We start from the raw sequence: 15700 nt of genomic DNA on the forward strand, positions 1-15700 counted from the left end.
TGGAGCTTCTGCTGCTCTGATTGGCTGACTGTTGTCCTGAAGCCTGTCATCATTCTCCTCAGAGCTTCACTGAGAAGCTGCAGCTTCACAGGAAACTCTGCATCTTTGCTCTCAGACTAACTTTAGGACCAAACATCTGGAAGCAGCTGGACTGACTCCAACCCTCTACTGACCTCAGAGTCTGCAGTTTGGAGTTTGGACTCTCCACCAGATCCTGGAGCTGCTGAACATCTGAAGACTGAAGGTTGTTTCTCCTCAGGTCCAGTTCTGTCAGGTGGGACGGGTTGGACTTCAGAGCTGAGACCAGAGCAGCACAGCTGGTCTTTGACAATCTGCAGTTCCACAACCTGAATCCAGAACAAAGAGTTGAGTTTAAAGACAAAGTTCCTGTTTTTCATCCTTCGCTTCTTCTAAAGAGTTCAGAGCTGAAGAAGATCAGAAAGTTTAGAAAAAGTCCAAAGATGTGAAGCAACAGCAGCAGATCAGAAGAGTCCAGCAGAAGCAGAGAAGAAGAACATTCAGGAACATTCAGGACAACATGCAGCTGCTTCAGGAAAGAAGTCCAGATGTGTGAAAGTCAAACATCAGCCTGTGGCTGCATCCAAACCAACTGATGTTTCTGCAGCAACAGCAGAAAAAGTCCACTTCCTCTTTCTGCTCAGCTCTTCTCCAAACAGCACTGAATCATGGGAGAATTTCAGCAGCAGGATGCTGGAAAGTCTTCCTCCCAGTTTTCAGGAGATGATCTTCCAGTCCTTCTCTGCTGCAGCCCTTCAAGCAGAGACTTTCAGCTCCAACAGATCAAAGCAGAGAGAAGAAGGAAGTGATGAGGAAGAGTCAGCAGCAAATGTTGGACATTGATCCCTGATCAAGCATGACTTCAGCTCTGAATGAAGAGTCAGAAGCTGCTGGGAGCTTTGATGGATGATGTGATGATGTTTGTGGATGAAAAGGTGAGGATGTTTGTGGAGGATGTGTCTGTCAGAGCAGCATCCAGCTGCAGCAGGACTCTGTCACTGTCTGCTCACAAACATCAGCCGCTGGACTCTCAGCTGCATCTGCTGAAACACAGCAGCAGGACCCAGAGTGCATGTGAGCGTGCACTCTGGCTGCTTCTTCTACACGCGCTTTAAAGGAGTCTGTTGGAGCAAAGACACAAAGAAGAGCTGATGGTTGCAAGCAGAACTTTGTGGAGCACAAATGTCAGCAGACAGCTTTGAAACAAGCAGCTGCAGGAAGAAAAGAAGAAGTTCTCCTGCAGATCTTTGTAGAGAACAAGCAGCTGCAGGAAGAAAAGAAGAAGTTCTTCTGCAGATCTTTGAAGAGAACAAGCAGCTGCAGGAAGATGCTGCTGCAGATCAGAATCTGGACATTTCTGCTCACTGTGGGTCAACACAACTTTGACATCATATTGATGTGAACACAACTGAAACATGGAGTCTGACCTCAGAGTCTGCAGTCTGCAGTCTGGACTCTCCAGAAAACCACACAGATGAAGAACTCCTGAATCCTGCAGGTTCTGGTTCCAGCTCAGGTCCAGTTCTGTCAGATTAGACGGGTTTTTCTTCAGAGCTGAGACCAGAGCTTCACAGCTGATCTCTGACAAACTGCAGCTCACCAACCTGCAATCAGACAGAAAAGTGTGTTCAGGAGCAGTGATGCAGCTGGAGGGCCAGGAACTTGGTCCATTCAGTCAGGTGGGACCCGCCCTGATGACAGACTGACAGATGACATTTTCACTGTTTGCTCATTTCTTTTGGATTTGGACCCAAAAATATGATCAGGAATGAAAATGACATAGATTAGAAATGACTTGAAATCAAGTTCAAACAGACGAGGAATTGAAATGTCATTGATCATCAGGAATTATTCAGGACTAAATATTTACAATCCAATAGATTTAAAGCTTCCATTTCAAAAATGTCAGATTAAATTGTATTTCTTCATCTTGAATCCTAAAATGTGAAAATCATTTTCATCACCCAGAAATCTTTCAGGACATTTGGGTCTAGCTCAAGGCTGGTGGGCCACATCTGGCCTGTTGTGTGATCATATCTGGATATTGGGCCGGTCGACAGATCAATTTCTGTTTTATTGATTAAGTTCAATTTGTTGTTTAGAAGATCATTTTGGGGAAAATCTGGATTTTATTTCTCAGCTCTCAGCCTGCCTATCAGTGGCAGCTACTGGTCTGTCAGAGAGGGGAAGCTCATTTTCATAAAATTGTCCATTTATTTAAAAGTAAATTCTGCAGGACTATTTTTTGCTTATTGATCTGCGTAAATCCATCCATCGTCACTGTCGTCTAGTCCTCAGACACCAACAGGAACAGAAAGACAGCCCACTCCCCATTCACCCCAGAGACGCTGAGCGTCCGTGGGCGGGACATAATCGCCATCCAATGACCGTCTAGTTTCAAAGCGCTGAAAAAAACGTTCCAAGCAGCCCTATTGAAGTCAATGGACGTCTATAGGGAAATATGACGCTGCAGGAATATATGATCCAGTCAGCCGACCTGCTATATGTAACTGATTCTGAATGAACTCGTCTGTGAGATGGACGTTTTAACACATTTTTAGACAATAAAATGTTAATACAATAGTAAATATTTGACCATTCATTTTGTGACATTGCTGTCTAGAAATGGCCACTGCTGTCCATCTATCTATAATTACCCCCTCCTTTTTTCCCTTAACATTACCCTTTGTAACGGATTCAGTTTGGAGGAGGAGACTACTCTGGTCACTGCATCTTTAATGCCTTAAAACAGCACAAAAGAACACGGAATTAGTGGACAGCACAAGTGCAGCTCCCTACATGCAAAGGCAAAAAGAAGCGTGATCAAAAGTGGCTCCAAAAAAACATAAAAAGATAGTTAAAAATAAATGTAAACGATTCTACAGCAGTTTCATGTCAGTTATTTAAACATATTTAAGAAGCTAATACCCGTTTTTCAACAGCTAACTTACAATATTGAGGAGACCGCAGAAAACAGACTGTTCACTCCACCTGAACAGGGAGGGGCAGTTACCACCTGGTGAAGGCAGGTGTCGCACTAATTACCTTCCCTGTGCAACAGGTAACAGTGTGGAACTAAAGTTTCTAATAAAATAATTGGAAGATTAACAAAACATTTATTTATATAATGTGTTTACTAAAATAAAAGAATTTCAAAATTAAATCATCACTGTGAAGTTTTATGAATGATCATTGAAAAAATCAATTCACCTTAACCTAAGCCCTTAATTTTACCCTTAAGTTAACATTTACTTAATCTTCCTTAACTTTACCCTTAGCCTCAGCATATTTACCCATTCTTTTTTTAAACTTAGTATTACCCTTAACTTTACCCCTTCCTTTTACCCTTAGCTATACATATTTACCTAAACCTTTTTTGCACATTGACATTACCCTTAAAATTAACCTTAACTCTACCCCTTAATTTTACCCTAAGCTTAACCCATTACCCTAAACTCTTATTTTTTCCCTAATTCTTCCCCCAACATTATTGTTAACTTTAACCGGTGGACCGAGTGGTTTGATGTAGATCCTGCAGCCTTTAACCCAAGTGTTCTCAATCTGCTAAGCTTCCTGAGAAGCCTGGCGTGTTTGGAGATTTCAGCATTCCTTTTCCATTTGAATTTGATCTTTTACCGCTGCCGCCTGACTCCTGCGCAGACGGCGCTGCAGTTCTCAGCGGCTTTCTCAGCTTCTGAGGTTTCCTCCGTGGACGTCCAGTGTGGAAACGTTGATGAGGTCCTGCAGGATTTGAACCATGTTTGTGGGCATTTCAGACGTTACTGTTCCTTTAAGGTTAAACGCTGTAAACTCGGAGCCTTGGATCAACGAACACACTCGTGCGCTCAGACGCTCCTGCCGTCGCGTGGAGCATAAATGGGGAAAAACATACGGTCTTCGCGTGTCATTTGAGATTTTGAAAAACTCCTTGACTGAGTATCAGGCATTTCAATGTATCCCATAGTATTTTTGGCAGAAAAAAACACCAGATTTCTTTTGGTTAAAATAATCTACATATTTCTATCATCATGATAAATGCATTTGCACAACTAAATAACACTGGAACACAGAATTAGAGGCCAGACAAAGAGAGTGAAAGAGAGATCTTGATGATAAGCACTCGCTTCATAACACAGAGAATTATTGCAGCTGTGGTGCATGTTTGCCTTTTCAGTTCCCCTGTCTGGAGTTTATCCTTGACTTCTAGCTGCTCCATATCAGGGTTTCCTAAACAAAATAGATGCAGACTTATGGAGGGAAGATTACATTCATGACAAGTGTGCAGAGCTGCGGGTGGCCGGCGCCCCCCTCTTTCTGCCAGTTGCTGGACCACAGTGTCTGTCAATCAACGGTGGGCTGGTGAGTGGGGGGAGGGGGCGGGGTCTACGTGTGTGTGTGTGTGTTGTGTGTGTCTGTGTGTGTGTGTGTGTGTGTGTGTGTGTGTGTGTGTGTGTTCGGTGAACATTATCCCTCTGAGTAAGCAGAAGCTGGCTGTGCCTTTGGGTTCCTGCGGTAACCGTTCTGACATCCAGGATTAATAAAGAGCTGTTAGACAACCGTCCACCTAAGGAGCTTCTTCCATTACAATATATTTATCAAAAAAGTCAGCAGAATTCGGGTCGGGTCGGGTTCTGACTCAGGCTGAAGATCTTCCCTCTACCACAGACAGACTGAGAAAGTCTAGAGTCCCTCCTGATTTTAGTCCAACAGAATATCATCTGCAGCTGCTGGTTCTGTTCAGTGCTTTGCCTCCCGAGCGCAGTTAGGCTGCAGCTCACCGCTCCCCCAGGGGATAGGTCAAATGCGGAGAAGAATTTCCCCGTTGTGGGATCAATAAAGTACCAATTATCATTATTATTATAAAAACTGGCTGGATTGTGGTTCTGACATGTTTTTTAGGCATATTTGTTGGGATTTATTCTGGTCTGAACCCTTTGAACAGTTTTTTTCTTCATGACTAAAGCATTTTTGTTTAGCTGTAAATTAAACACATATAATTAATTGTTTTTAATAACTAAATGACAGTTTTTCCTTTCTAGTGGTAAATGAATCTGCAGTCATTTCTGGTTTCAGTGACTGAATGATGCTCTGACCAAAGAACACTTTGTGTGTTTTTGTTGTTCTAGTGACATTCAAAGGAAGTGTCTGTTCTAGATTCAATATTTAAAGATCTGTTCTAACTATTTTCTTCACGGCTGCAGACAGAAAATCTTCCAGTGAAACATCAGAAAGTTCTTCACCTGATCCGTTCTTCTCATCCTTCAGGGAGTTCAGCTTCTTTACTGACCTCAAAGTCTGCAGTCTGCAGTCTGGACTCTCCAGAAAACCACACAGATGAACAACTCCTGAATCCTGCAGGTTCTGGTTGTAGCTCAGGTCCAGTTCTGTCAGATTAGACGGGTTTTTCTTCAGAGCTGAGACCAGAACTTCACAGCTGATCTCTGACAAACTGCATTTCTCCATCCTGCAATCAGACAGAGAAGTGTGTTCAGGAGCAGTGATGCAGCTGGAGGTCCAGGAACTTGGTCCATTCAGTCAGGTGGGACCCGCCCTGATGACAGACTGACAGATGACATTTTCACTGTTTGCTAATTTCTTTTGGATTTGGACCCAAAAACATGATCAGGAATGAAAATGACATAGATTAGAAATGACTTGAAATGAAGTTAAAACACACGAGGAATTGAAATGTCATTGATCATCAGGAATTATTCAGGACTACATGTTTACAACCCAATAGATTTAAAGCTTCCATTTCAAAAATGTCAGATTTCAAAAACTAAATAAAGAGACACAGGCTGTGTCCAAATTCCTAACTCCTTGTTAGGGAGGACTGTGAGGATGGAGGACTGTGAAGATGGAGGACTGTGAAGATGGAGGACTGTGAAGATGGAGGACTTTGTCTCTGATTCGGGGAAGGAGTTTAACTGGAAACAGGATGGGGGGGGGGGGGGGGGTCAGGACACAGAGAGGAGGAGACAGAGATGTGACTCCACTTGGCAGATGTTCCACATTTATTCCAAGTCAGTCTGCAAACAACTAAAGATCCTCTCATCACTACACAAACAGCACAAACTGACCTGCTGTCAATCAAATGAGTTTGTCATTATGAACATAAACTCCTATAATATGATAAATAGAATTCAATCTGCTTTAGTGCAGGAATATCTATTGTTCTGGATTCTAGAAGTAATTCTAACACCATGATCACTACTTTTTATTTAAACGGTGAATATGACGTCATCGATTTAACAAAGTGAAAATCTAACAGATATGAGTGTTTAGTGATGATCATTTATGAATCCACTGATTTCAGAAGATAAAAACCTGGATGGTTTATTTAAAAACACATTTAAATACTTATTTTTTCAAACAAAAATGTGAATAATTCCCCAACCTAAACTATAAAACCCTCCAATTCAGTGTAAATGTATCAAATAAATGACAGCAGTGATCCTGAAACATAAATGTCTCCTTTTTGTCTCCATCTAAACTAAAGAAAACTCTGGTTTCCATCCAAATGACAAATCAATGTCTCCATCAAAGTTTCCCACATATCACCACCTTTAGTTTCTAACAAAGTAAAGCACAGAAGTCCAAACTGTAAAACATTAGACCGTTTCAGAGCTTTTCTCACACACAGTCCAGTTTAGTCCCGGTACCGGCACCTTAAAGCCTAGAAAAAGCCTTACAGGCCTGTTGTTGCTCTTGGAAAACATGGAGTTTGTTGCAATCATCCAGTCAGATCCAGAGAGAACAGAAGACGAGGACTCCGCTTCCATGTGGCCAGTGTGATGCACGTTACACCACAGCTTCCACTCCCACTCCCATCCAGAAAACAGTTCCTCCACTCACCAATCCCAGCTCATGTTCTGATCCAAATGTCTCTACACACACTGGAAGCCGTCTGTCTCTCTGGAGGGAAAAGTCACCATGTCCTCTGTCTCCAACTTCCTGTCCATCTCTCCTTTCTTCCTCACCTGTTCCCGTCTTATATAGATCAGGAACCAATCACAATTGGTCTAGATAGAGGGACTTACAAATGAACCAATAAATAGAATCAGAGAAAGTAATAAACTAAATTACATCACCCCCCCTCTTTTTTTTCTTGTACTATTTAACAAAATGAAACAAACTCAATCACTAATATATGGAGTCCAATGTTGTTCATAATTAAATAAATAAATATGACCGTGTGCAATCACACGATCAACCAATAAATCTCTCATAAATATATAAAAAGATCATGAAATGGTGAAAAACCTGCAGACAGATTTTAAATTAGCCATTATATTATCAAATGCATTTCATTTTGCTTTAAAAGGCTGTTCATTATTGTAAAACAGAATTTTTAAATATTCATTTTTAATCATGTTGAATATTATTATAATTCTATGGCTTATTTTCAGAACCTTGGATTTCTGGATTAATATTTTCCAAAGTATCTTTGGTTTTATTTCATGTTGCTTTTTTTCAGAATGACATTTATTTCATGAAGAGCTTTTCCAGCAGAATGAGTCTGTCTGTCAATCAGTGAAAGTGGGCGGGATCTAAACGCTCATTGGCTGATTCCTGGAGATCCACTCGTGTTCCTGGATACCTGCTCTGTGGTGTTCCAGTCAGAGAGATGACATATTTCTGCTGACATTAGAGGATCAAATGGAGACAAACAATCTGTCTGCTGCAGAAGATGCAAACATGGACGACTCTGTTTTTGTAGTTAGAGGGTTCATGTGGACCACAGAGGAGCTTCCTTTTAGCGCCGGTCATCCACGTCTTGAAGTTCCCGTTGAAATACTCCAGACTCTCTTTCTCTGTGCAGGATTGCTAGATAGTGTCCCAGTTTTCATCTGAAAAGTGTCAGAGCCAACAAAAAAAAGCCTGACCCGTCTCCCAGAGCTCTTCTCTGCTCTGTTTGTCTGTGCTCACAGATCCAGTCTGTTTCCCTCACACGCCATCACTGTGGAGGCTCCAGGAAGGCAAGCTGCCGGCCAGAAAGACCCGCTGCAGAGAGCGGAACCAGCCTGCTAGGGACTCCTGAACCTTATGAGAGGTTTGATCTTGATGGAGACAGGTTCTCTGGTTTTATTTGTCCCTAACGTATTAACGCAGGACAGCAAGCATTAACTTGACGCTACAGCGACTGTCATCCAGGGAGCTGAAGCTGGGATGATGTTGTGAACTCAAACATGGAAACATTGTTACCATGTAGAACTCTCAAAATAAATAAACCTGCACTCTCAACATTCTGATGGATGTAGTCAGGGTGTTGCTGCTCATGTCTGAGTAAAGGAGGAGCCAATCAGAAAAGTAACTCCGCCTGGTCTGGTTTGATTGACAGACAGACTCATTCTGCTGGAAAAGCTCTTCATGAAATAAATAAGTCCTTCTGAAAAACCGCAACATGAAATAAAAACACTTTGGAAAATATTGATTTAGAAATCTGAGCTTCTGAAAAAAACAATAAAATTAAAATAACATTCAACATGATTAAAAAAGAATATTTGAAAATGCTGTTTTAAAATAATGAACAAGTTTTTAGAGCAAAATGAAATGTATTGAATAATATAATGGCTAATTTAAAATCTATGTGCAGGTTTTTCACAGTTTCATGATCTTTTTATATATTTATGAGAGATTTATTGGTTGATGGTGTGATTTCACTCGTCATATTTATTTAATCATTAACAGAATAGGGCTCCATAGTTTCCGCTGTTCTAACAGCTTTTTGTTAGTGCAGGATTTAATACTATTTACATACAGAATCATTTCTTTCCGAAGAACATCAAGAACTGTTTTTTTGTCCGCATTTTTACACTTATGAATGAAATATTTAGCCATAACTCTTATTAATTTAACAACATAAATGTTCTCTGCATTGACCCTTGTTCTATCCTAGGCACTTTAACATTGGGAGTTGGGTCATCTAGACCCACTAGACAGAACTCTAAACGTTTTTTCTTCAATGATTTGTGATCTTCACTGGTGTCCATGGATTACATGGGCACCAGTGAAATAAGTAAAATGAGTCAAATCTTTCCAAAATGTTGGAGTGAAAGAGCAAAACCAGAAAAGATGAGGCACAGTTTCTGGTGAGGAACGAAAAAAATGAACAGTTTCTGTCCAGATCTGTTTACATTTGGTAAAAAAGTGTTTCTCAGGGTAAAATGTATGTAGAATTCTGAAAGAAATGTCTTGGTGATGAAACAGTTTTGGGGCAGGGACCAAACCTTTTCCATCAAACCTGTTCAAGTCAGAGATAACATGGGCTTTTGAGGCTGTCTCATTCTGAACCAGAGAAGGGATAGTTTGGTTCTTCCTGCAGCTGAAAAACATCTGTTTCCACCACAATTCTGTTCCTTTGGAGGAGAACATGGAGGATTTGAAGGAGAACTGCTCCACAGAAGTCTAACCCCATTGGGATGCTCCAGTAACCAATGCAGACTCTGCAGGTGAGACATGCAGACTATAGGCAAGGGAAGGCAAGGCAAGTTTATTTGTGTAGCACAATTCGTACACAAAGTAATTCAAGGTGCTTCACAAAACAGAAAAATGCATTAAAATCACAATACATCATAGAAATAATCAATGTAAAATTTACTTTAAAAGAAAAGGAAAAAAAAAGATTTAAAAAGAAAGGAAGGAAAGAAAGGTGCAGATAGGACCTTTCAGTCATATACACGGCTAAACAGAAATGTTTTAAGTCTAGATTTGAACATGAACACAGAAGAGGCCTGTCTTACGACTTCAGGGAGGCTGTTCCAGATTTTAGCTGCAGAATATTGAAACACTGATTCCCCTTGTTTAGTTCTGACTCTGGGAATCAACAGGAGGCCGGTCCCTGAGGTCCTCAGAGTATGAGATGGTTCATATGGCACTAACATGTCAGAGATGGACTTTGGTGCTCGGCCATGGAGAGACTTGTACACAAGCAGAGCTGCTTTGAAGTCTATTCCACTATAGGTGGACAGAAACTGAACGGATGAAATCAGGTTACCTTGTGGATCCATCAGTTGTGTCTCTAGAGAAACACTTTTTCTAGAATACTACTCTGGTTTATGTGTAGAATATCTGCTTTATTCCAAATCTAGTAGCTCTGAGGAGAAAAATGATGTTTGTAGATCAGAGTCCATGTCAGTAAAACCTGCTGATGAAAGTGAAACTAGAGAGTTCAGTGATGTCAGAGATCATTTCTTCTTCTAATCTACGTCTAGATTTAGCCTGGATGCTGCCATATCTTCACAAATATGTAGAAACTTCCCATTTTCAGAGTTCCCAGTTGGAGCTGTCAGCCTTTTCCTGTTGATCTTTATCCAGTAAAGTTGAATGAGTCTCTGAATCACTGATTGAACACATTCATGTTTAATAATGTGCTGTTCAGTTTCCAGTAACAGATATTTCATTTTCACCAGGAAATAATCCTATGTTGATAGTTAAAGCTTTGTGTTCAGTTAGTGTGCTGTTCAAATGTCTGCACAAACATTCTCTTTGTCTGCATCCTTTGAAAGAAGACTAAAGTCTAAACAGGATTGTCTTGATCTGCTTTCATTCCTCCATGTAAACTCCCTTTATCAGGAAATGTTGTCCTCCAGATTTCAGATCAATCCAACTTTTCTACCAACAGCTTCAGCTTTGATGGAGACTTTGGAGGCTGACCTGGAGGCCGTCTATCAGCGTTTTGGTCCATTACCACATTAATGTCCCCTCCAATCAGCACATGTGTGTGTGGAAATGTGGCTAACCAGAACAATATTTCATCTTCTAGAGCAGAGCCCCCAAACTGAGGCTCGGGGGCTGGCCCCGGCCCACCCATTTGACCCGGCCCCCTGAAAGATACCAGACAGAGACCCCTTTTTATTTTGCATGATCACATAGCCTGGCCACGTGATTGAGACTCATGGAAGCCTGGAAAACTGGGGGGGAGTGGACCTGCCCAACGGAATCCCTGGAATTGTTTCCTCACGTCAATAAAGTTTATATGAATTGAAATGTGAGACAAAGTAAAACTGTTGCTACAGCAACCTCACTTTGCCCCATTCATAGTCATCACGTGACCCCCCCCCCCCCCCCCCCCCCATCAGAAAGGAAAAATGACAAAAAGTTTAGGTAAGGGAAACATTGATCCAGAATGCAGGTATTTAATGTATTAAAACAGTTGATCAGAGAGAACAAGCAGTGGTGTCTATAGGCTAGCCTCCTGAAAACCTCCCAAACTGGATTATAAGGAAAGAACAGGAAAACCTAAAGAGACTGCTCCATGAGTCATTTAAGAGATTCTGATCAACAACTGAAGTTGAACATTTACCTGAGATTGTGATGGACAACAGAAGATTTATTTCTGTCAACAACCCACAAGGAGTTATTTGGGGATTTTCTCAAATCTAAAATTCTGTTACTAGAGATTTCCTGACATTTTATGTAAAGAACCCAGAGAGAGTTTCATTGTTTTTATTGCTTTTATTTTTAGAACAGCCATCTTGGTGCTAACAGCTGTAACATGGTTAGCCACAGCTTCCACCTTGTTGTTCAGACCAGCTATTTTGTCCTCTATAGCAGTGGTTCTCAAACTTTCTTCAGTGATGTACCCCCTTAGAAATACATTTTTAGTCAAGTACCCCTGACACGGGCAAAACATTTTTGGAAGAAAAAAGAGGTACAGTGCTGTAAAGTCAGATTAATTCAAGCCAAACAACAGTGAAGCTGACAAAAACATTCATATGGCAAACATTGCATGGACAAACAAAAAAGACAAACAGAAGACGTTGACTACCAGAAGGCAGAAAACCAGTCAAAACTCAAATGTGCTAAATGCTGCTAATAAGAAATAAAATCAAAAATATATATGAATAACAAAAATCTGATCACAGAAATAAATCTATAACTTAATTATAAATAAATCAATTAACTTCATAAATAAAGATTTGCTCACAAATAATAATTAACGTTAACCACATTAAAAATCTCCTCTCCGGTTGTTCGCCCCTCCATTTCTTTGCAGAATAGAATGTCTTCACAGATGTCGTCCGTGTCAATGTATCTCACAAATGCAACAAGTTGCGCAGGTCCACTCACATCTGGATTCATCCAGCTGCAGTGAAAATGAGTCGCCAAGTTTCCCCACAACTTGTTCCATAATGTCTGTGCCCATGGTATCTATTCTGCAGCAAACGGTGTCATTAGACAGAGGCACAGTTTGAATGTATCCACTGACTTTTTGTCCAGCATAGTTTCACTGGTGTCAAGCCAGCCCTCTCTCGTCGAACGGCTGTCCAGTGAGCCCTCTCTCTAATACGGTGTGCCGCTTTTTTACGTACATTGTGGTAACAGCAAGAAGGCCTTCATTCGGGTAAATGCAAAGATTAAGAACTGTCATTATTCTCATATGTATATACTATTTACACATACGCCCCCCTCCCCGTGTATAACTATATATTTATATGTGTATATTTAATTATATGTTTCAGGTGAATTATCAATTAAAGACCAAATTAAAATTATATATTGAAGAGGATTTACTATAATGTTCACTTATGTTTAGAACAAAACTCCTAGTTTCCACAGACTCATTTCACTTCTCACTGATAGTATTCCACCTGGTGATGTCACAAAATAAGTTTCAGAGGGATCTGATGTGGAATTTCAAAATAAATCCCATTAGAAATGTAGAATAAATAACTAATTAAAAATAACTAATAACTAATTAGAAATGGAATAAATAACTTCTTGGAATATCAGCAACTTAAATCAATTATTACTAAAAAGTTTAAATACAGAGACAACGATTTAAAGCTACCAGATGTAGTTACCACTCTGATCAATTTCTCAATGAATAAAACTCTCTCCAAAATATACAAACTTTTATGTAATTTAGATAATAATATTTCACTTCCGACAACAAAATGGGATGCGGATTTGAGGATCAGCACAGATGAAAGCTTTTGGTCAGAACTTTGTCTAAACACCTTTAAACTGACAAAAAGTCCAAATCTGCAGCTAATCCATCTCAAAACTCTTCACAGAATTTACTACACTGGACAGAGGATGTTCAAGATGGGTCTCAGTAACTCAGACATTTGTCAGCACTGTGACAGTAATCTACCCGACAATTACATGCACGCACTGTGGTTCTGCACGCCTGTCCAGGCTCTCTGGCAGCATGTATGTGCCGATCTATCAGCCTGGCTTAAGGTTTCAATCACAGCTTCACCGTCACTTTGTGTGCTTGGTGACATGAGTGCCATCGATGTAGAAGGAGGATTAGGCTCTATCATTTTCATAACTCTTTGTATTGCTAAAAAAACTATTTTCATAAATTGGAAAAACAAGAAAAATATAAATATAAGTCAACACAGAAATCTGCTGCTTGATCATATCAGCTTGGAAAAAATGTCAGCCCAAAGTTCAAGTAACTTTGAAAGAATTCAGTCTCTCTGGTCTCCCATAGCTAACTCCATGACTTAGGGGGTGGGGGGGCCTGGTCATCGTTATATTCATTATTAGCGTCATTTTATCCATTTCATTTATGTTGTTTGTTTATTATTTTATAAGCTGCTTGCACTGTGGGGTGAGAGAAAATCAATGTCATCTGTGCTGTAAGTCTCATGGATGCAGCATGTTTGACAATAAAGCTGACTTTGACTGGACTTTGAAGGTTCTGGTTCTGAACACCATGAAGGACTTTGAGAAGTGTTTGATCACGGTCGTCTGAACCAACATGCAGGAATAAATCAAAGAGCCAAATCATTTCTAGAAATATGACACCTGGATTCATCGCTTTCTCCAAAAGTCTAACATAACCTGATTCTCAGCAGAGAGTTCTGACCTGCAGACAACTTGACCTCAACTTTCACCGCCGCTGATATCAGCTGAAGAAGGATATGGACCTGAATCTACTGTCTGCAGACATAACATCAAAGAGAACTAGAAACTCTGTTTAAACCCAGAAGAACGGCTGTTAATCAGCAGAAGAAGAAATGCCAACCTTGGTCATTCAACATAATATGGACCCTTTTGTTTAATTTTATTTCACAGCATTACCTTATTATAAAATAAAAAAATAAAAATACAAAAACAATAAAACAAATGATTAATCAATTATTGAAAATGGTTACATTGATTGACTTTCAATTATATTACTTCACTTGCTCCAAAAATTGATAAATTGATTCATGATTTTCTAATGTAACATAATTTTGCACATATTTTTAACTTTGGATACTTGATCAAATTTTTCTATGAAAATGTCTGAAACAGTGTTGACTATTTTACTGATATAGTATTTTTTTAATCATATCAATGACTTTTCTAAGTAACATAATCTGCATATATTTTCAATAACTGATCACTCCGTACCTTTTGGAGAAAATTGAAGCCTTTTAAGCGCCTTCTGGTCGTGAAAATACGGCACTCATTTGTGAGGATTCTTGGGTTTTGTCATGTTGTTGTCATGTCAGTGTGGCTAAAATGAACCATTCTGGTTTATGTTTTGGTCGTATTGTCCAGGCTAATCTGGTGTGATGGCTGCCTATGCTGCCACCCCATCAGGGCAGTAGCCTACTGCACCACACCCTACATCAGGGGTCGGGAACCTATGGATCGCCAGCTTTATCTGGCTCTGTTGACGACCACATCTGGCTCACAGACAAATCTTTAATTATTTAAAAAACAAAAAGTTTCATTAGACCAGTCCTTCTCAGGCACGATGCCATGCCAGTTTGTAAAGTATGGTGTCGATTCAGCGCCTAATGTATTGAGCATCAAAACCCCAAATCTGTAACGGCCTGAAACCTGTGATTGGCCGTCCCTGCAGATGCACCCCCCCGTCTTTGATAAGGGGAGGGGTAGTGGGCACAGGCAGCAAGGTGAAAAGCGCTCTGATGAGAACACACTGCCCGTCACAAACCACACTGCAGCGTGTGAGGATTGCTGTACTGACCATGTTTGTCTCCACTTCTGCATGTGAGCAGTCTGTCTCACCTCTACAGAACATTCAGACCTATGATCACGTTAACGGATGGAAGTCTCAGCGCCTGCATGAAGCTGAAACTCACCACAGATCAACCAGACCATCAGCATTTAGCATTTCGTTTTAAACGTTTTGAACAATAAATGTGAAAACTTTTGATAAAACTGTTTGCTGTCCTTGTCTTCTACTGCTCGGTCCACCACATCTGGTCTGTCAGATCATTTTATATTATTGTTATTAAAGGAGCGCTGGTAACAAAGTAACTACAGATCCCATAATGCAGCAGTTCAGCTGTTTTACTGAACAGTTTCAATCACGTCTAGCTGATGATGCTGCAGGTTACTGTGGAGCTAGTCCTCATGGTGCTGAAGAGAACAGTGGATTCTGGAAACAGTCTCTAAAAACCAATGAGAGTCTGAGTGAAGCTATGGTCACATTTACCAAAATGCCACCAATGAGAGTCTGAGTGAAGCTATGGTCACATTTACCAAAATGCCACCAATGAGAGTCTGAGTGAAGCTATGGTCACATTTACCAAAATGCCACCAACTAGAGTCTGAGTGAAGCTATGGTCACATTTACCAAAATGCCACCAATGAGAGTCTGAGTGAAGCTATGGTCACATTTACCAAAATGCCACCAATGAGAGTCTGAGTGAAGCTATGGTCACATTTACCAAAATGCCACCAATGAGAGTCTGAGTGAAGCTATGGTCAC

General features: G+C 40.4%; 2 protein-coding genes across 4 annotated transcripts in view; both read right to left on the reverse strand.

Moving 5' to 3' along the window:
* Positions 1-15700, reverse strand: part of LOC111946954 (uncharacterized) — a 221116-nt gene that overhangs the window by 73891 nt on the left and 131525 nt on the right. The gene's annotated exons all lie outside the window — the stretch shown is intronic.
* LOC144988995 (NACHT, LRR and PYD domains-containing protein 12-like) overlaps positions 1-15700 on the reverse strand; it is a 34608-nt gene that overhangs the window by 1452 nt on the left and 17456 nt on the right. For all 3 annotated transcript variants that reach the window (XM_078940546.1, XM_078940550.1, XM_078940551.1), the window contains 3 exons: positions 5306-5482; positions 1446-1622; positions 174-347 (listed from right to left, as the gene is read on the reverse strand). In XM_078940546.1, coding sequence (XP_078796672.1) covers positions 174-347; positions 1446-1622; positions 5306-5482 — 528 coding nt within the window. The remainder of the gene's footprint in view (positions 1-173; positions 348-1445; positions 1623-5305; positions 5483-15700) is intronic.

Source organism: Oryzias latipes, chromosome 2 (assembly GCF_053564925.1).
Source record: "Oryzias latipes strain Hd-rR chromosome 2, Olatipes_Hd-rR_3.1".
Taxonomy (NCBI): Eukaryota; Metazoa; Chordata; class Actinopteri; order Beloniformes; family Adrianichthyidae; genus Oryzias; species Oryzias latipes.